We start from the raw sequence: 19499 nt of genomic DNA, 5'->3' as shown, positions 1-19499 counted from the left end.
TGGAAGCCCAGGAATTTTGGAAATACTATCCTTTCTTCATTTTCAGTGGTAGAAACCTCAAACTTCCTGCTGTGGAAAGTGGGGGTGGCCACTGTATTTTTTTTTGGTTAAGGAAAGGGTTGGGTATTTTTTTTTCTTTCCCCGGATGGGTGCTGCCATCTGATGTCTCCAAGTGGCATTGCGGTTTCGCCTCTAGCTTTTAGGAGCCCTCTGAAATTAAGCTGAAAGTGACAGGTTCTTGTTTCTGACTTGAGGCTCCAAGGATGAAGGTGGGTGACTGCTCTCTGAAACTGTGTGAGCTTGGGTATATCATTTTTTTTTTTTAATGGTAAAGAATTTTCTCCTTAAATTTTTATTCTTTTGTGTGTTAAAGCTTCCCAGTAGTGTTCCTGGATATGAAGTCACCAGACAACTAAACAGGAACTCTATAGGATGCTGGTGACTCTAACCTTTTCTTGTTTTTTGCTTTCTAGGGAAATCATGGTGATGATACCATGCTATCTGATTCCGTCTGATTCTGATACCATGCTCTCTGAAGTTTGTAATAAAATATATTTCTAAAAATGAGCCAAACATTTTTCCTCAATATTTACATTAAAGATTTTATTTATTTATTTAGAGCATGAGTAGGGGAAGGGACAGAGGGAGGGAGAGAATTGAAGCGGACCCTGTGCTCAGTGCAAAGCCGGAAGTGCTTGTCCCCGTTAGGTGTAAAGTAATGTCTTATGTACAAGAAGAGGTGTTCAGAGATGAGCTGTCCAGATGACCTGGGAGTTAGGACTTGTTACCCCCAGTGGGAAAAAAACGGGACCATTTGTCATCTTTTTAAGAATATGAAAGTTAAGTCTCTTATAGAATTATGTGGAAGTCTGTGTCCAAAATGTTCATTTCGGGGCGCCTGGGTGGCTCAGGTCACAATCTCAGTGTCCTGGGATGGAGCCCCGCATCGGGCTCTCTGTTCATCGGGGAGCCTGCTTTCCCCCCACCCCACCTGCCTCTCTGCCTACTTGTGATCTCTATCAAATAAATAAAATCTTTAAAAAACAAAAACAAAACCAAAATGTTCATTTCCCTGAATCTGGAACTAGAGTGGACTTCGTTCTAATAACATTACTTTGAATATCTGTCCCACTTGGCAGGTTGTAAAGATCTTGTACAGCACTGTTCTCATGTGCTCCTCCAAGGTGCTGGTGAGGGGAACATTAGTGTTGTGACTCGTAGGTGAGGACCCACAGGCTCCGAGTGAGTCCTGCCCAGGTGGCCTGAGGGCAGCTCTATGTTTTCCCTGCATCTATGTTTTCCCTCCCTTAGGAGGGAGGCTGCAGGTCAGGGGAAGGATTTCCCGAGTCAGCTTGTTGACTGATACAGATCACTGAGGGATCTGGAAGCTAGAGTTCTTGTTTTCTGGAGTGGTGTAGATGCATCAAGGTCAAGGAGTGGCCAGCCCTAAGAACTCCTGAGGGTCCCACCCAGCCCTGGGGCTTACTGAGTGCCTGGGTGTTTAGAACCCCTCCTCTGAGGCAGGAGGGTGTTGGCTAATGAAACATCGTTTCAATCTCCTTCCTAGCTTTTCCCTCTCTTAGAGTGTGGAAGGCAAGTGCTACCATCAGTTTTCCGCTTTCTACAGTTTGATAATCGGGGGTACAGGGATGCCTCAGAGTATCCTGAAATGACACGTGCTGGTTTTCACAACAGCTCCTGTTTATCGTGGGATGAACCCACCAAGGCCTGGAATAGTCTTCCTTGATCTGGATCTGGGCTGTGGTCCTGCAGTTCCGTCACCCCTTAGTGCATTAGTAGCCCGATGCCAGGTGCTGTTGGAGAGAGTCTTCAGGCCACTCTGATTCAGTGAGGAGAGCCAGATTGGAGTCGGGAAACCAGATCTCCTTCAGGCTGTAGCACCAACCACTTTTCTTACTGTGAACAAGTCTCTTAAGCTCTCGGTGTTAGTTTCTTCAAGTGTAAAAGGAGGAGAGGAGAGTTAGCGTCTCATTTCTGAGGCTCTTTGCAACTTTGAAGCCAGCTAAGCTGGAGAGTCTGCAAGTCTCTGACAGATGTGCTTGTGCTCTGACTTAGCGATGCCATATATAGGAACCTGACCTAAGGAAGCATCCTTGGTGTGTGTCTGCGGAGGTTGAGCTCAGACGATGCTCCTGCAGGCAGAGCAGATGAGACAGCAGCATAGAGGACTCAGCCCTCAGGGACAATAAAGGGTTTGTTAAGTTAGCAGTGATGCACCTGCTTAAGAAAATATAGTGTGGTTTTGTTTTTATTGAATAATATTCAGTGATAGGGTAAAACCTACAGAAGCTTTTTAGTGAGAATTCAGTTTACCTAACCATGATCCCCTTTTTGTAGAAAGAGAAGAATGTAAATGTATATATTGAAGAAGGTGTGGAACGCTCTGTAGGAAGATCGGGGATCTCTGGGAGACGGCATCTTGAGTAATTTATTTTTCTTTGTGCTTATTAGTATTTTCTAAATGTCCCACTGGGAATGGCTGTTACTTGTGTAAAAAGAAAAGGAACTGGAGAAGCTGCTTTAAACTGTTTCACTTGAACAGATGTTTGCAGATGCCTGCTGCATGCAAGGGGTTGTACGGAGAGCTTCCCGATTCCTCCAGATAATGAATCAAGGACCCTCTGTCTCCTTTGCCTCCCCAGGAAAGGCAGCAGAATGGCCAGTGTGCTGTCCCGGCGCCTTGGGAAGCGGTCCCTCCTGGGAGCCCGCGTGTTGGGGCCCCCCGGGGCTGCCCCACCCTCAGAGCCTCAGACCGAGCTGCTGGAAGGGGCGGCTCCCCAGCCCTTCCTGGCCTCCAAGGACACTTCCTGCCAGGAGCAGCCCAAGGAAATCCTCAAGGCTCCCAGCACCTCAGGCCTCCAGCAAGTGGCCTTTCAGCCTGGGCAGAAGGTAGGTTGAACCCCCAAGTGGACCAGGTGTGTGATCTCCTTCTTGGGGCTGCCAGCAGTGCCCTGAGTGGCAGACCAGAAACTCCCAGGCACTAGTTTGTGCATAGACATTTTACTTGCAGCCCTGTGGGCCCCTGGGCAGTAGGCTTCCCTAGAGAATGAGCCATCTTTTTTTTTTTTTTTAAAGATTTTATTTATTTATTTGACAGGCAGAGACCACAAGTAGGCAGAGAGGCCGGCAGAGAGAGAGAGAGAGGAGAGAGGAAGCAGGCACCCTGCTGAGCAATGAGCCTGATGTGGGGCTCCATCCCAGGATCTTGGGATCATGACCTGAGCCGAAGGCAGAGGCTTTAACCCACTGAGCCACCCAGGTGCCCCAGAATGAGCCATCATTAATAGACCCAGGGCTCCTCCATGACAGTGCTTTCTGGCATCTGTTGTTTTGGAGTTAGGCCTACTCAAAGCCTCAATTCAGAGCACAGCAAGGGCTCTGTTTCTCAGTCTCCCTCCGTTTCCAGCTTGACAAAACAAGAATCTTAGGCTTGTAAGAGAGAGATAATACTGCATCTTTGAATTCCCTTTAGACATTTTCAGGAGGCAAATGTGTTTAGTCAGAACGATGTTTGTGTTTCCTTTTCTGGTGGTCACTCTCCTTGTGGCAGGGCCCAGTTATCCCCTGTACTTGATGTAATCAGTAGGTCCAAGTGCATTGCCTTCTTAAGGGCCCAGAAATAGAGACTTGACCTTCTCTCTCCTGCTGATGCTTGTGTTGTCCAGGGCTCTCTTCCCGTGATAGAAGGTAACCTGCCAACTGCTAGGCATCCCTTAAGAGTGGTTGGTCCACTTTTCCATCCCTACCAACTTGTCCCCAGGTAGACTCAGAATTCTTTGAAGGGAAAAATGCAGGGTTGATCAGCTCAAGGTCATAGTTGGGGATACATACAGGCAGCAGATCCATAGCACTTCAAGGGCAAGACAGAGCAAGTCATCAGGAGGATGGATACATATTCCAAAAGTTCATTTGGTTAAGAATTTAATTCATTTACATTTAAAGTAATTATTGATAGGTAAGGACTTCCTCTTTTGTTATTTATTCTCTGATTGTTTTGTAGTTCCATTGTTCTTTCTTCCTTTCTTGCTGTCTTCCCTTGTGAGTTGTTGATTTTGTTTGTTTTTTTTTGTAGTCTATGCTTTGATTCTTTTCTCTATCTCTTTTATGTATCTACTAGAGGTTTTTTCTCTCTGGTTACCATGGAACTTACAGAAAACATCTTATGATTGTAAGAGTCTATTTTAAGATGTTAATATCTTAACTTTAATTGTAAACATGTTCCAAGATCAGAGAAAAGTCCAGAAACTGGCACATTTGCTCTCTCTAGAGAGTTTATATAAGGATCCGTTTGGGGAGAAACTGATTACTGTGGCCCATTTGGGTGCTCAGGTGGGAAGCAGGCACCTGGGAACAGCTGCTTGCATTAAAAATGAGTCAGAGACGCAGTCTGTAGCAGGTGGATCCTGGCTCTTAGCACTGGGGGCGAGTGGTGGCAGAATCACTGCATACTGACCGCCCGTTGCTCTTTTTCTCCCCTGCAGGTTTATGTGTGGTATGGCGGTCAAGAGTGCACAGGACTGGTGGAGCAGCATAGTTGGGCAGAGGATAAGGTGACGGTCTGGCTTTCGGATCAGAAGCTACAAATCTGCTGTAAGGCGGAGGAGGTGTGGTTGGCCGAGGCCCAGGGCTCTGTGCCCCAGGCACCTCCTCTGGAGCCGGGAACCCCAGTACCAGCCTATAGGCCTGTCTCCAGAAACATTGATGTCCCAAAGAGGTTTGTGTGGGAGCATCTGGGCTCTGGGCTCTGAAAGTTATGTGGGTGGTGGGGTATGGCGTTGTGGGCTTGCTTGTGATTGAGAAGGAATGTGAAAGTTTGGGGTGTCTAGTTGTCAAGATACTGGACAAATGGGATACAGAGAGGAGGGCATCCTTTAAAAAACAACAACAACTCCAGAACAGCATTTTTCCTTCAGTAACTCGAGTATGGGTGGTACATCTTCAGTTGAGGCTAAGGGCTATTATGGCCCCTTTTCATCCTTAAATTAAAGTTAGTTTTTTATGATGAAAGACAAGAAAAAATGGCTTCAGTCAGGAGTCTGCAGACTTGTTCTGAGTGGGCCAGGCAGAAAATCATGTTGCTTAATGAGCTAAATAGTCTTGGTCCCGCCTGCTCAGCTCTGTTGTGGCCGTGTCAGTGCAGCCATAGATGATGCGTAAACATGAGGCATGGTCATGCCCCAATAAAGCGTCACTTAAGGACACTCAGAGTGTCATTTTATGTAATTTCCATGTGTCACATATCAAGAGAATTCTTTTGATTTTTGAAACTATATAAAAATTGTACCATTCTTCGCTTGCGAGCCACGTAAAAACAGGCAGTGGAGCATTTGGCCCACAGCCCACTGATTGCTGACCCCTGGCTTAGATATTCAAAACCATTGATGAGTGAAGAATGTATTGCTTTAGAATTGTATGATACAGTTTTCCCTGAGATTATATGTATAGCTTCTAATTTCTGTATTAGGTACTCAAGTGTACATTGATCTTCTAAGACCAAGAAGGAAAATCTGCCAGAGGAGATTGCCTTCTCTAGAGGTTGTGCAAGCAGTTAGGTCCCTTCTACCGCTCCTTCTGTGTTTGTGGCTACTGCTGATAACCATATATCTGGGTCCTCAGACCAGACCAGAGCAGTAGTTGTTGATTGTGAATTCAGCTGACAAAGAAATTGTTTTGCTCTTCTTCTTTGGAAATAAATATTCAGAGATCACACAAAAAGGGGACACTGATTTGTTTAATCTATTACTAGTCCTGGTTTAACTGCTTCAGACCCAGTCACATATTTCAGTGGATCTGAACAGTGAAGAAGGAATTCATACAAACCTTTGAAATAGTTGAGCCACCTAGAAATTTTTATTTCAGAGTAACTTTTCATACTTTAGCAGTAATCTATAGACAACTCTGAGTTTACTTCCACATAATGTAACTTTATATGGATTTTTTAAAAATTGTACGTAGAATTTTACAGAACTCCACTGGCAAAAGCATTGAGATTTGCACCAGGAGATTTATTTTAGTGTTTCCAGTGTACTTGCTCATTGGCTTGTGTACTAGGTTCAGAAGCTGTCAGAAATGTCATCATTTTTCTCAGGGGAGGGGAAAGGAACTGGTTAGTATAATTGCTCCCTCTTTAATTTAAATAGAAGATGGGGAAAGGAAGGTAGTTTTGGTGCTTTTGAATTCCAGCAGGCATCTTTTATGCCCGTGGTTGATTTTATGGTGTCCGCTCTTTCTTCCCCCAAATAAAGTTCCCGATTTTAAGTCCCAGTGAGAGGTCTGACATGAATTTAGGGGAGAATGCAGATGCCTCCCGGTGTCCACATTGGCCTGGGACCGATTTGCTTGCACCGGGGTTGACTGACAGTAGATACGCAATTCTGCATGGGTATTTTTCATGAAGAATGAGGAGAGACCTTCATGCTTTATTTAGCATGCACACTGGCTGATTGGAGTGGGGGTATGGAGGGGACAGTCCAGAAGTGTGAACCCATCACGCACCCTGCTGTGTCAGGAAGTAACCTTTGGCACTCACCCACTTGAATCCAGGAAGTCGGACGCGGTGGAAATGGATGAGATGATGGCGGCCATGGTGCTGACGTCCCTGTCCTGCAGCCCCGTCGTGCAGAGCCCTCCTGGGGCCGAGGCCAACTTCTCAGGTGAGGAAGGGGGCCCCCTGGCGGCTACTGGGTGTGGCGCAAGCCCACCCCTCGCTGCCTCTGCTTGGACCAGCCCATTGCCTGGCAGTAGGATTGCCAGGGTGTCTCCTCGCTGGCTCCTCAGACTGGCTGGGTGACATTGAGTTAGCTGCTTCCATTCTTTTTCTTCAGCTTCCTCAGCTGGGGAGGAGTTTCCTGGTGCATTGTGAAGATGATTGAGCCCGAGGCTGAGCCACACTGGCCGCTCGAGTAAGTTCTTCTATGGGAGTAAGTGAGCGAGGCACTTTGGTGGGGGCCTGAACAAGGCCAGTCGAGGAATATTTAGTTCACGAAGGGGAAGCTTACCAAATGGTCCCCTAGTGGCCTCAGAAGATTCACGCCCCTGTTCCAAGTGCCTACTTCAGCCTTGTAAATCAGTGCGGGCCTATAGGCCAAGGACCCGGAATGCACGAGCTGAAGTCGAACAAATCGAATTGCTTAATGCAAAGCAATAGTACGACTTCACAGAAAATTTTTCAATTAAAAGAAAACCTTCTGCCTTGATGCCTAAAATACACTATCGGTAACACGGGAGGAAGAAGGGTTGCTGAATGCTAGTCGTTTGACAAGACCGGTAGTGAACCTGAAGTTCTTTTTGAAATTCATTATAGGGCTGGCCTAACTTACTCCCAGGGAATAACTTTGTCTCCATTGGGGACATGTAACTGAATTGCGAGCTGCTTAGAAGCTTAGGGGAACATACGTGTTTGCTCAGAGCACATGCCAGGAGGAAAGTGGCCTTTGCAGGTGTTCCTCATCAGGAAATGCCCTGGATGAAGGTAAATTTAAAGGAGCAATGAGGCTGGCTTATTCTTCACCCAGAGCCTGTGGTCAGTGCTGAGGCTGCCGGAGTGAGTCGTGGCCGTCAGCCAGCACGAGTGGCGCAAGTCAGCTTTGCACACCTGCTCTGTTAGTGCTTGGAAGCTGCACAAGCAGAATGGGGAGGGAAGGAGTCAATTTTACATGTTCAGGACATTTACAAGCTTAGGAGATCCAGGAGGTTTGTCAGCTGCAGGAAGGTCAGAAAGTGTCATAAAGGGAAAGAAAATCAGTGACTCCAGGTCCCAACTGGGTGTGTGGTGCACCAACATACGCACCCCTGACTGATGATACACCTGATCCTCATTTCTTAGGTCCCTGTTCAACCAGCATTTTTAATCGTCTGTTAAAGACTTTTTCCCATGACAGTATATTTTGGATCCTGTGGTCGAAGTTAGTGGAGAAAAGTTAAGGCTTTCTTGGCAGCTAATGATACTGCTGTCTTCTGCAAGGTGAGGTCTGTACCTTGCTGGGGTCACGGGTACTGTTTGCACAGAAACCACTTGTTTTCTCTGTTGTCTGTATTATTTTCTCTGTGGTCTGTATTAGAGCTGGCTGTGTGTGTGTGTGTGTGTGTGTGTGTAGAACCAAGGAGATGACAACTCTCTCTTAGAAACTCACTGTAAACCCTTATCACTGTGCATTTGCGGCAGAGCACTTTGTTTTCATGGGATAAAATATTCTGTTAACCTTGCCCTAGAAGATCTTACTGATCTATGGAAGAGTCATTTCTGTTTGTCTTACAACTTATAGATCAATTTATGATATTAAATGTTTTGTTTTCTATTTTTCTTCCTTTGTAAGTCAGTTGGCCAGTTTTCAGCATTTGAGCCGTTTGAACGATTCCTCTGGGGAAGGCAGCTGTATTGTGTGGCTGGCTGCTGTTGGACCTACCCTTTCTCGCTAGAGCTCTGATCTCACCTAACGTAGCGTTCCACTCCTGACGCTTCTTTCCCTTGTAGGTTTCCTGAGTAGACATGTGTGGGCCCTGGACCCATTGGCCAGTTGGTGGCTCCTGAGTTCTTCCCCAGAGGGCTACCCTGTTTTTTTTCTTTGGCTTATGATTTACTTATTTTACAGAGTGAAAAGAGAGTGAGCTTGGGGGTGGGGAGGGGCTAAGGAAGAGGGAGACAGAGAATCTCAGGCAGACTCCCTGTTGAGCCTAAAGCTGGATGTGGGGCTTGATCCCTGAAACCTGAGATCATGACCTAAGCCGAAATCGAGAGTCAGACACTTAATGGACTGCCACCCAGGCATCCTGAAAGTCTACCCTGTGTTAAGCCCTTAACGTGTATGTGTTGAAACTGGGGGTTAAGAAGTCCTAGCTTTGCGACTTAACAGAGATACTTAGGGAAGGAAGAGTTCCTCCTCCCATTCTGTTTGGGTGGGCTTCTTCTCACATGGAGGAGAGCCTGTATTGGAAACACATAATGCTGAGAGTCTATTTCAGATTTCTGGATGAGCCTAGAAGCCTTTGAGAATCTGGAGCAGGATGAGTGAAGAGTAGTAGGATTTTTTTTTTTTTTAATTTTTATTTATTTGACAGAGAGAGATCACAAGTAGGCAGAGAGGCAGGCAGAGAGAGAGGAGGAAGCAGGCTCCCCGCCGAGCAGAGAGCCCGACGCGGGACTCGATCCCAGGACCCCGAGATCATGACCCGAGCTGAAGGCAGCGGCTTAACCCACTGAGCCACCCAGGCGCCCGAGTAGTAGGATTTTTGACCTGGCCCCAGGGGGTGTGGTAGTCCATCTCAGAGCCCGAGGTTGGGTAGCTCCGTAGGACACCTGCCCGTGTTGGCAGCTGGGGCTTTGGGGGACGTGGCCTGTGTACCTACACATGTCACAGCCTTTCCAGCCTTTCCCCTGCTTCTCTTGTGATTTCCAGGCCATGTGGAGGCTGAGAATTTTGCCTTTGTCCCTATGCAGACTCAGTGCTGGGAGCAGGTCTGCAGATGCAGGGGTCATGTGGGCTGGAAGGGCCTCCCCGTGAGTTGGTGATCATTCTGAGTTACTCTCAGAGTTGGTTTTCCCTTCTCCAGCTGTGGGATTTACCGGTGAGCAGGGGAGTCACAGGGCTGTGGCCACCTTTGGTAAATGTCGAACTTCCCGTGGCTCTAAGAGCTGGCAGGATTGTCTTCCACATGCAGGTTTTGATGTCCTTGCCTGGGTTTTCATAATCAAAAGGTGTTTTTCCAGAAAACCTGTCCAAGGAGCCCTCAGGTCGGCCTTTCCATCTGACTCTGCTGCTGGGAAAGGGTCCCCAGGGAGACGAGGGACACTTGTCTGTGCAAGTTGTCACCTACCTTTCTAGGCCCCAGTGCAGGAGGGCTTTTCCCTCCCCACACCCCAGCTCCGGCTCCTCCCCTGCTTTTTTTTTTTTTTTTACACATACAAAGTAAGACATTTTAATTAGGTCTTTTTATTAATAATCTGTAAAACAAAGTTGCTGTGTGTTGGTTGGTGAATGATGACCAGCCTGGCTTTGGTAGGAAATGGCCACTAGCAACAGAGCAGGGCAGCTTCCTGGAAGCTCAAAAAAGAGAGGTTTTGGGGGATCCCCTCTGTCCCCCATGGAGTGGCAGAGCCAGAGCCTGGAATTGGATTCAGGAACCCAGACTCCAGACTCGAATTTCATGGTCTCGGACGGGGGCTGTTGGTTGGAATCTGGCATCGACAGAACTGGGCCAGAGGCCCGGCCTGGGCATCACGAGTGACCGCCGTCTGTCTTCTCTCTGGTCAGCTGCGCGAGCTGCCGGTGACCCGTGGAAGGAGAGCGGCGACGTGTCGGACAGCGGCAGCAGCACCACCAGTGGGCACTGGAGCGCTGGCAGTGGCATTTCTACTCCCTCGCCTCCCCACCCCCAGGCCAGCCCCAAGTATTTGGGGGATGCCTTTGGTTCTCCCCAGACTGATAATGGGTTTGAGACCGACCCGGATGCTTTCCTGTTGGATGAACCGGCTCCACGCAAAAGAAAGGTATGTGGTGGGGCGTGAGGCAGACCGCAGCTGGGGGCCGGCTGTGGAGGGGCGGCGCCCCACGGGTCCTCCGGTCTCCGCGCAGGCCCCTTTTCATTTCCCTTTGCTCCTGTGTTCCCTTGTGATGCCCTCAGGGCCACACTCCTCCTCTTTCGCACCTACCCCTTCTCACCCCTGCTGTGATCCCTGCCTTGTACGTGGCCCTCCTACAGGACTTGTGTGCCAGGCCACTAGTGGGGGTCTTACCGCCACTACCCCCCCCAACCCCCCAGACCCAGTGCTGCTGCTGACCCCAGGACCGTCTATTCCTGGCTCCTGGCTCCTGGCTCCTGGCTCTCTGCCTCTGCCTGTCCGGTCTCTGGTACCAGAGAATCCCTTCCCTAAAGCCTTTTGGTGGGTTCTGTTTGAGGGCGGCCGACATCCCCACAGGCTGAGGATGAGGGACCTCTCCCGACGCTCCCATCTCCCTTTCTCCTAGAACTCCGTGAAGGTGATGTACAAGTGCCTCTGGCCAAACTGTGGCAAAGTTCTGCGCTCGATCGTGGGCATCAAACGACATGTCAAGGCCCTCCACCTGGGGTAGGTGTTGGCCTGCTTGCTTGGGGACGCATTCAGGCATTCCTCTGCCTTTCCAGTTCCCCATGACCCACAGCCAGTAACAGCTCCAAGACCATTGCTGAGAACAGCACCTGGTGCCTGTCCCTCGCCCCTCTGTCTGGCAGAATAGCCTGATGGAAAGAGATCTTTGCTGGGAAGGAAAGGCCCTCCTCTCACAGTGAATGGTGATGCTCTTCTGGGGAGGGAGCTCTGTCCATCTTGTGGATGTGTCTTCCTGCCTCACCTTAGGAAGCAGGCAGTTTTAGGTCTGGGTAGAGATTGGGTAATTTGGTGAGACTTCACTGTGGGCTCCACAACTGCTTCCCGCCAGGGAGCCGGGGTTCCCTTAGCTCTGACTTCCAGAAGCCTGGCCTGCTCATGGCAGTGGAAGCAGACCCATAGCCCTTCCTTTGAGGACAGAGTGTGACCACATGCAGGGGACAGAGAGGCTCATGGCAGAGCCAGATGACTGACTGTTGCAGGACGAGAGGTGTCTACACGTTCTGCGAGAGGGGGAGCCTTACGTGTCAGGAAGAACAGGGCACACTCCTCTGGGATGCCCCATCAGCAGTGGGGCTCCTTCCCTGACTTGGTTGGGTCTGCCTGAGCAGGCATTCCTCCCTCTTGGGCTGCTGTGTCTGAACTGACCATCCCCATGTCTCCCTCCCTCACAGAGATACCGTGGACTCAGACCAGTTCAAGCGGGAGGAGGATTTCTACTACACAGAGGTGCAGATGAAGGAGGAAGCTGCTGCTGCTGGTGCCACCACAGCCGACCCAGCTCCCACCCCTGGCATGACCAGCCCACCCCTCGCACTCCTTCCACCACCTCCTGCAAAAACCCAGTCCTCAGGCCCAGAACACCCTGGCCTGGAGTCTTACCTGCCCTCTGGTGCTCTCAGCAAGTCAGCTCCTGGCTCCTTCTGGCACATTCAGGCTGACCATGCGTACCAGGTGTGGGGCTGGGGCACACGGGGAGCTCGGCCTCGTGGCTGGGAAGCTGTTCTGTGTCTGACCTGTCACTGGCCAGTCTGATCACAGAACACTGACCACCAGGGTCTAAGGCAGAGGCCTTGTCTAAATGGCCAATCTCTAGCTTCTACAAAGAAGCAAAGGAAAATGACTTCACACTCAATAAATGTGGGAATTCCAGAGCTCTCCATTGGTGGCTCTCGTGACTATGACCTGAAATCTGGCTGAATGCCTGAGTAGCCAGGTCGATGGACGTGAACTGGGGAGTTGTTACATCACTAGTTATACAAGGGGATGGAGTCATGTAGTTGGATTTCCCATAGTAAATCCCTAGCTCCTAAAATGGCATGATGTTAACAAACAGTCCGGATTCCATTTTTTTTTTAATACCTGCTGTGTGTCAAGCATTGGGCTTAGCTTTTCAAATAGAATAAAACATAGTCCCAGACCTTGTGAAGTGCATGGTTTAGCTGGAGAGAGAAATGAATAAGTCTAATTAATTATAATAAATAGAGTACCTTATGAGAGGCAGGAGAGATTCCTGGGTTCAGGAAGAACCAAGCTGTTGTGCCTATGTGGGTGGGCACGTTGTCACAGAGAGGTGACACGTATGGTGACCTTTACGACACATAGTTGATACTAGGTGAGTTGATACTAGGTGAATGCACAGCTTGCTTTGTGCCATTAAAAAAAAAATCCTTTTCTGCCTGCAGCTTGGTTTTATCAGACTCTAGGCTGACTTACAAGTTAGTAGTTAAAAAGCCGTGCTTTCAGTCAGAAAGCCTTTACACGATGGGCCAGCTCTCATTAGAACGAGTGGCTGCTGGCCTAGTTCACATGTGGCCGGGGTGAGGGGGCCCTTTGCACAGCTGGCTGACCGTCGAGCTGGGACCTTGAGACGGTGGCTGGGGCTTTTATGAGCAGACCCAAACCTGGGCGCCCGGCGGCGTGTTGCTCCTTCCGGTGGCTGCCCAGGGACACCATACACTTCGTGTGGCACTACCACATGGAGTCAGGAGGTGTGCGGACTTCTTCTGGGCACCTGCCTGTACCATGTTCTTGATAGGTGAGCGGGCGGAGACACTAGTTCATGCTGATGATTCAGTCCGAGGCTGGCACAAAGACCCACTCTGAGAGAACGAGTCCAAAAAAACACTTGGAGCCTGGGACTAAGGAGAATAGCTCGCGGACTTGGGCTTGTTGTGCGCTTTCTCTCTCTCTCTCTGTTTCTTGGGCAGAGGGTTCAGGTGCATCCTGGTATTGTCCGCTTGGAGGCCCATGCTCTGCTGTGGCCCGGGAAGTTACAGGGAGTGCAGGTGGACTCGAGCTCTGCCCAGGTGGCCCAAGCCTGACCCGTTCTTGTCTCCAATAGGCCCTGCCGTCCTTCCAGATCCCTGTGTCACCACACATCTACACCAGTATTAGCTGGGCTGCCGCCCCCTCCACGGCCTCCTCCCTCTCTCCGGTGAGTATGCTTGTCTCTGAGCCCATGGGCACGCCCTGGGGACCCCAGAGCAAGCCTGAGGCCATTCCCTCCACCATGAGCCTCCAGCACCCAAACTTCTTGAAGGCCTTCATGCACTCTCCCCTTGCTTTGCACTCCCCAGTGGCTCACAGCCCCTCTTAGGAGGCGCAAGGCGGGTGTGTGCAGAGAACCCAGATTAAGCAGTCTGGGGTCAGCGCCCTGCTGAACCTTGGGTATCTGTGGGTGCTAGTTAAGGTTTTAGTGGGCAGAAGAGAAGAAGGTAGAGAATGTGGGGAAGCTGGAGAGGATGAGGGTAGGCAAGACAGAAGATGGGAGCTCGTCGGGGCCCTGCATGCGGTGGGCCATGGCCTTAGGTTGCTGAACTAAAATCAACCCGAAGTCCTTCTGAGCTGCCCCTGGTGGGTCGTAGTCTTCAGTGTCTCCTAGGAGACACTGTGGAACCTGAATGCCTGAAGGTCCACCCTTGAGGCATTCTGGGCCCTCCTTTGTTCTCCACATGTGACTCCATGGAAGTCAGCTCAGGAGCAGCCCGCCGGGTGGCCAGGTCAGGGGACTCGCCTGTCCAAGGCGCCTGCTGTATGGAAAGTGTGGCTTGAAGGCCCACCCCTCACTCTGCCTGCATTCCTCCCTGCCGGGCCCCTGCCCACCTCCACCTGGAGTATCTTACAGAGAAGGCATTCAAGAAGGGCTTGGCAGGTGTGACTGATGGCCCAGTGGCATGGTTCTCTCCCCTTTCAGTCCTGCCCTCCTGTCCCGGCCTGAGCTGACAGCCTCTCTCTTCTGCGCCCAGGTCCGGAGCCGGTCGCTAAGCTTCAGTGAGCCCCAGCAGCCACCACCGGCAGTGAAATCTCACCTGATTGTTACTTCTCCACCCCGGGCCCCGAGCAGTGCCAGGTGAGTGAGCCCGTTGGCTCCCGAGGCCACCCTCCTGGCATCCATCCCCACCCTGCCTGCTGCAAGCCCACCGATGGAGTCTCTGAGGTTCGGGGTTTATTCCCTGCAGTGGGGGAGGTGGCCCGGGGACGCACTTGGGTGGGGAGAGGCTTTTGCTCCTCCAGCTGTGCCCCAGGTCTTAACCAGGAGGGCGTGTCTGTACCCTCCTGACTCTTTTGTGACAGGAAAGCCCGCGGGGAGGCTAAGAAGTGCCGGAAAGTGTATGGCATCGAGCACCGGGACCAGTGGTGCACGGCCTGCCGCTGGAAGAAGGCCTGCCAGCGCTTCCTGGACTGAACCTGTCCCACCGGCCTGTCCTCTTCGCACCCTGCCCCAAATGGCAGCCAGATGACAAAAGACAGCTGCGTCACAAGCCCTGGGCAGAAACCTAAAAGATGAAGAGTGGACATGGGGAGTTTGGGCTCTGTTGGCTAAGGTTCAGTTGTTAAAACATTTCCCACCCCCTCACCCTTTTTGGGAACATTTTAGTTTTTAAAAGAAGAAAGGAAAATAACCCCCACGCCAAAATAGGAAGAGAGCCAAAACTGACCAAGGGTATTCTGCAGTGAACCAGAGACCAAAGAATTAATTACCCTCTCTTTCCACGTCTCTCTTTAGGGGATTAGTTTGCATGTCTCAAAAGACAGAACAGCTCATTCCATTTCCTGCTGAGTTGGTAAAGTCTTTGCTTTCTCAACTCTTCCTGAAGGGACTGTGAGCAAGATGGATTTACTTTTCTTAAAAAAAATTTCTGGCTGATGAGTCCAAGAGCAGGACCTGTCATGGGTAGGGTGGGGGGAGTGGGGGTGGGGGGTGGAATCTGTGCACTTTTTAAGGTGCAGCCGGCCCCTCTTCTCCCCCCAAATCTGGGAGAAGGGAGAGCCTGTTCTCACCGAGTGGCTTCCATGGAAGTAAAAGGAAAACCCTTTCTTGATGACAACGATTTGAACCTGGGGTCCCTCAACTGTTGGGTTGTTTCCCAACAGATACTGTATGGCTTCTTCTCAAAGCCCAGACTAGTAGGTTTTTAAAGACTGTCCCCAGATAGCTGAGCCAAAAGGCTGTATGAATTCACTTTTCGAAAATGTGGCAGTTAAACACTAACTACCTTGACCATTTCCCCCTCTTTCCTTGAGGAAAAGCTGGAGGGTTTCAGGATCTGTGAATGCCCTCTGCTGTTACCTGAGTAAATGAACTCCCTCTTGACGTTCCTGCCTCCAGTTATGGACATGACACCTCTGAAACACTTTGTGTTCTTTTCCCCGTGCATTCAGAGCCTTTTATCTGATTAAAGTTTCCTTCCGCTGGGGGAAGAGGCCCCCTTTGGCATGCCCTGCACAGGTTCCTCTGTCTGGTTTTCCCAGGGATTGTCCTGTTTCCTCCCAAGGCTGCGGTTAGGGGTGGTGTGGGGGGAGGGAAGAGACAAGAAGAGGTAGAAAGGTAGGTGGCGGCTTGTCCCAGAGATGGAGAGGGAGTTGGCAGGTTCCAGATCATTCTTCGAGGAGAATCCAGTTTCCCTCGTGAGGTGACAAGTAGGAAGGACAACTCTCCCATCAGTGTCCGCAGCTTCTGGATTTTTATCTGTGTCCTTCTAATCCCTCTGTTGATGGGAAGCCCGGTTTGATCCCGAGTAACCTTCTCAGGTTATCTGCTGAGCACCGTTTCTTGCCTGCAGGGGGGAGAGGGAAGGAGCCCTGAGGAACTCTGGTGAGATGGGGTCAGATTAGCAGCTTCTGGGCTTTAGCACTTGTGGTTTCTGGAGCCCTCAGGGACTGAGAGGAGTCTGCATTGGGATTTGCGAAGTAAATTAGCAAAGCTATTCTGGTTGATGTGAAGGGAGATGTAGGTGGGGAGTTCAGTGCCCTCCCACCTGTGCTTAATTGAGATCAGACATGCTTAGCCCTCAGGGGGAGGGTATGTTCTGTTTGGGAGCTCCACTTTCTTTGAAGATTTGTTTGGGAGTTCTGGGGCCTGCAAGAGCTGGCCACCTGGTGCCACCTGCCCCGGGGCATCAGCGCTGCTCCTGCATCCCAGAGGTCAGGGGCTCAGGAATCCCACCAAGGCCCCTGTCCTGTGGATGGGCAGCAGCGTCCATCCCCTGGGTGTCACTGAGGCTGTCGTCTTCTCCCAGGTGCAACTCCCTGGCTTTCGAGGCTCCTTTGGCCACTTCGTGTGGGAATTGTGCGGGCACTTGACAATCTGTGACACCCTGAGTGTTAGCAAACTTGCCAACCTTAGAGGCAGGATGGTGTGATGAGTGAGTGGCCCGGCTTTGGTGATGGAGGGAAAGACACCCATGGGGTGTCTTTGGTGGTGATGGGGTATGTTTTTATAATTTAGTTAAAAAAAAAAAAAAAAAAGTATGTGGAATCTGTCTCTAAAGCCCGAGACCAGGCCAGCAAGAGGCAGCCCAGGGTTCTCCTTCCTGTCCCTTCCACCTCCCTGAGAATTAAAAGCTGACGGCAGGTTGTTGCTTGTCCTGACCCCTCGCTTCCATTCCCTCCCCTCAGTGTCCATCTTCAGATCTTACCAGTGAGGGGAGGGAGCGTTTGATACTCGAGGACTCTGCCGAGCAGTCTTCCCCTCCCTCCTTCATCACAGCTCTTGCTCAGTCTCATCTTTAGAAAAGCTGTTTTCCTTTCCCCCCTCAGTTTGGACTGTGGAGCTATAACTGGATGTAAAGATTTCCTCTAAGTAAGGCAGGCTTCTCCTGACGTGGGTGCCCGAGGCAGCAAAGGAAGAGAGAAAGAAAAAAAAATGGATGAAACAGTTTAAAAACTGAGGGTTTTTTTGTTTGTTTGATTTTTGTGTTTTAATGTTTTATTTTGGTATAGCTTTTCCTATTCCTGTCTCCTCTCTCCTTTTCGGTGGTGGTGGCTGCCTCCAGCCTCTGTCCTCCCACTCCTCCATCTTGTGGCTATGGTGTTGGTCCTTGACATGGGGTCTGTCCTTGGGGTTGCCCCAGTTGTTTCTTCCCGGAGGTTGGGGGTGGCTTGTGAACCGATCAGCGACTGTGCCTGTTTTCTTCATCTCTGTGTTTCTCCCTACTTCCCAGCCCACCTGGGGGCCGCAGACTCTGACAGGAGGGAAGGTTCCACAGATACGCAGTTGGAACTAACAGGACTGATTTCCAAAGAAGTGATTTGGGGAAACCATTTATTCCAGGGATGTTACCCTCTTCCGAGTATTTCTTGGAATTACCTTTGGAGTCTGCTTTGGACAGCCTTAATGATACGGACGCTGCACTGTACTCACTCAGTGCTGAGTCCCGTGAACGATGTCTGTGGTCCAGTGAAGATCACAGGGGCAAAGCTCATGGCCTGACTGGTGAGGAAAATAGCTTGGATTTAATTACGTGGCTTTTAAGCTGGCAGTGAAAGCAGTTTTGTAATTTCAGAGTGCGTTCTTGTGCTATATCCACATTGTGGTAGTAGGCCTGTAGTGTGACGCCTTGGAGGACATTATTAATTTGGATTTGGAAAACTTTCATTTGTTTGAAGAAATCTGTCCTGTTACCTTCGGGTCCTCCCAGGTTCTGACCTTACCAGGGGCCAAAAGAAAAAAAAAAAAGAAGAGGGAGATAAATCCCGTCTGTGAATTTGTCTTATTGGCGCCTTTTCCCCCAGCTGTCTTCCAAGTATTATTTTTACTGTTAAAAAAAATTTTTTAAAAAATGTGAAATGTAATGTTTTTACAGCAACAATATGAAATATATTTTATAAGGAATAAAATGGTACATTGTCTGATTTAATGTGTGCCTGTCCCTCTGCCCCCTCCCTCTATAAAGGATAAGAATTCTGTTGGTGGTAAACAAATGATGGCATTTGGACCAAGCGTACACATTCACTAGCTTACAATAACAGGGACCATTACCGGGGAGGGGCCCAGGCCAAGTGCTTGTGTGAATAACCAAGTGCTTACCCGAATAGCCCAATGAAAGAGGTGCTTCCATTATTTCCATTTTACAGATGAGAAGAGGAAGGCACAGAGGCTAAAGAACTTACCCAAGGTCATAGACTGGGAAATAAAGGCACTAAGATTTGTAGCTCAGGCAGTAGTCCTTTTTCTGTACTGCTTGTACTACAGGACAGTGGAGAATATGTTCTTGGCTGTGTTCCTCAGCTTGTTGATGACTTTGGAAAAAGTCACATTCTGCTTATGGGGTGGGTTCTAACCACAGGGAGCAGCACGGGGCACTCCCTGAGTTCATCGGTCCGTGTCCAGTGATGGCCCAAAGGGCTAAATAAAGCTGGTCTGGGTGGGAAGCAGAAAGTAACATCCCATCCTTGCTGTACGGGGACAGCTGTATGTAGCTTCCAGGACCCAAGCGTTTCTGGGAGTGGGACCTAGGGACCCCTAACAGGGCCTGATGGTGAGAATGATGTGCCCCCAGACCCGAGCACTGGATTATGTCACTCAAGCCCCAGCAGCTGATAAACCTGGTGTGGGGGTGCTCTTCTGGCCTTCTTCCCCTTACCTTGTGGTAGAGCAGAGGGCTTCTTTCTGCCCCCTTTTCCTTGCCCCGCCACCGCCCAGAAAAGTCCCAGTAGAATCCATTACTGAGCTGCAGTTTGCCCAAGCCTCTCTACATCTGTGGTGACTTCCGGCTGCACATGCTGCATTGGCACCTCCCAGGCTCCTTGATGACTGCATGCATACACTCTAAACTTGCCAGCTTCCAGTTGGGTTTGACCAACAGGTGAGACCAGACTGGAGTTTGAAGGGCCAGGGGGAGAGAAGTTGGGGTATTGCATCTCCAGGCCATTCCTGCAGCACACAGTGTCTGAATGGCTACAGGGCCTGGGGCGGGGGGAATGGAGCTACAATTCCTCTTGGTTCCAGTAGTAACTAAACCCCCTCACCAGGACTCCCCAGCTTCCCGGAAGAGCTCCTTACCCTCCCTTACTGGTTTTCCATCGCGTGGTCTACACCGAAGACGTTTGACACTCCTTGCTTACCCTTTCTGGGTGTGTTTCTTTGCCTGACAATACCTTAACATGTTGG

The 19499-nt window shown here is 50.1% G+C and overlaps 1 protein-coding gene across 3 annotated transcripts in view; it reads left to right on the top strand.

Annotated features, from left to right (window-relative positions):
- ZNF395 (zinc finger protein 395) overlaps positions 1-18241 on the top strand; it is a 43830-nt gene extending 25589 nt beyond the window's left edge. For all 3 annotated transcript variants that reach the window (XM_044225014.1, XM_044225016.1, XM_044225015.1), the window contains exons 2-10: positions 2664-2910; positions 4503-4735; positions 6565-6674; positions 10272-10507; positions 10986-11086; positions 11779-12058; positions 13449-13541; positions 14353-14456; positions 14681-18241. In XM_044225014.1, the coding sequence (XP_044080949.1) occupies positions 2677-2910; positions 4503-4735; positions 6565-6674; positions 10272-10507; positions 10986-11086; positions 11779-12058; positions 13449-13541; positions 14353-14456; positions 14681-14792 (1503 nt within the window). In that variant the 5' untranslated portion in view covers positions 2664-2676 and the 3' untranslated portion in view covers positions 14793-18241. The remainder of the gene's footprint in view (positions 1-2663; positions 2911-4502; positions 4736-6564; positions 6675-10271; positions 10508-10985; positions 11087-11778; positions 12059-13448; positions 13542-14352; positions 14457-14680) is intronic.
- Positions 18242-19499: the final 1258 nt, after the last annotated feature.

The sequence above is a fragment of the Neovison vison genome, chromosome 11 (genome assembly GCF_020171115.1).
Source record: "Neovison vison isolate M4711 chromosome 11, ASM_NN_V1, whole genome shotgun sequence".
In the NCBI taxonomy this organism is placed as follows: domain Eukaryota; kingdom Metazoa; phylum Chordata; class Mammalia; order Carnivora; family Mustelidae; genus Neogale; species Neogale vison.
The sequence above is the reverse complement of the archived record's forward strand: the minus strand, read 5'-3'. Positions and strand labels throughout refer to the sequence as shown.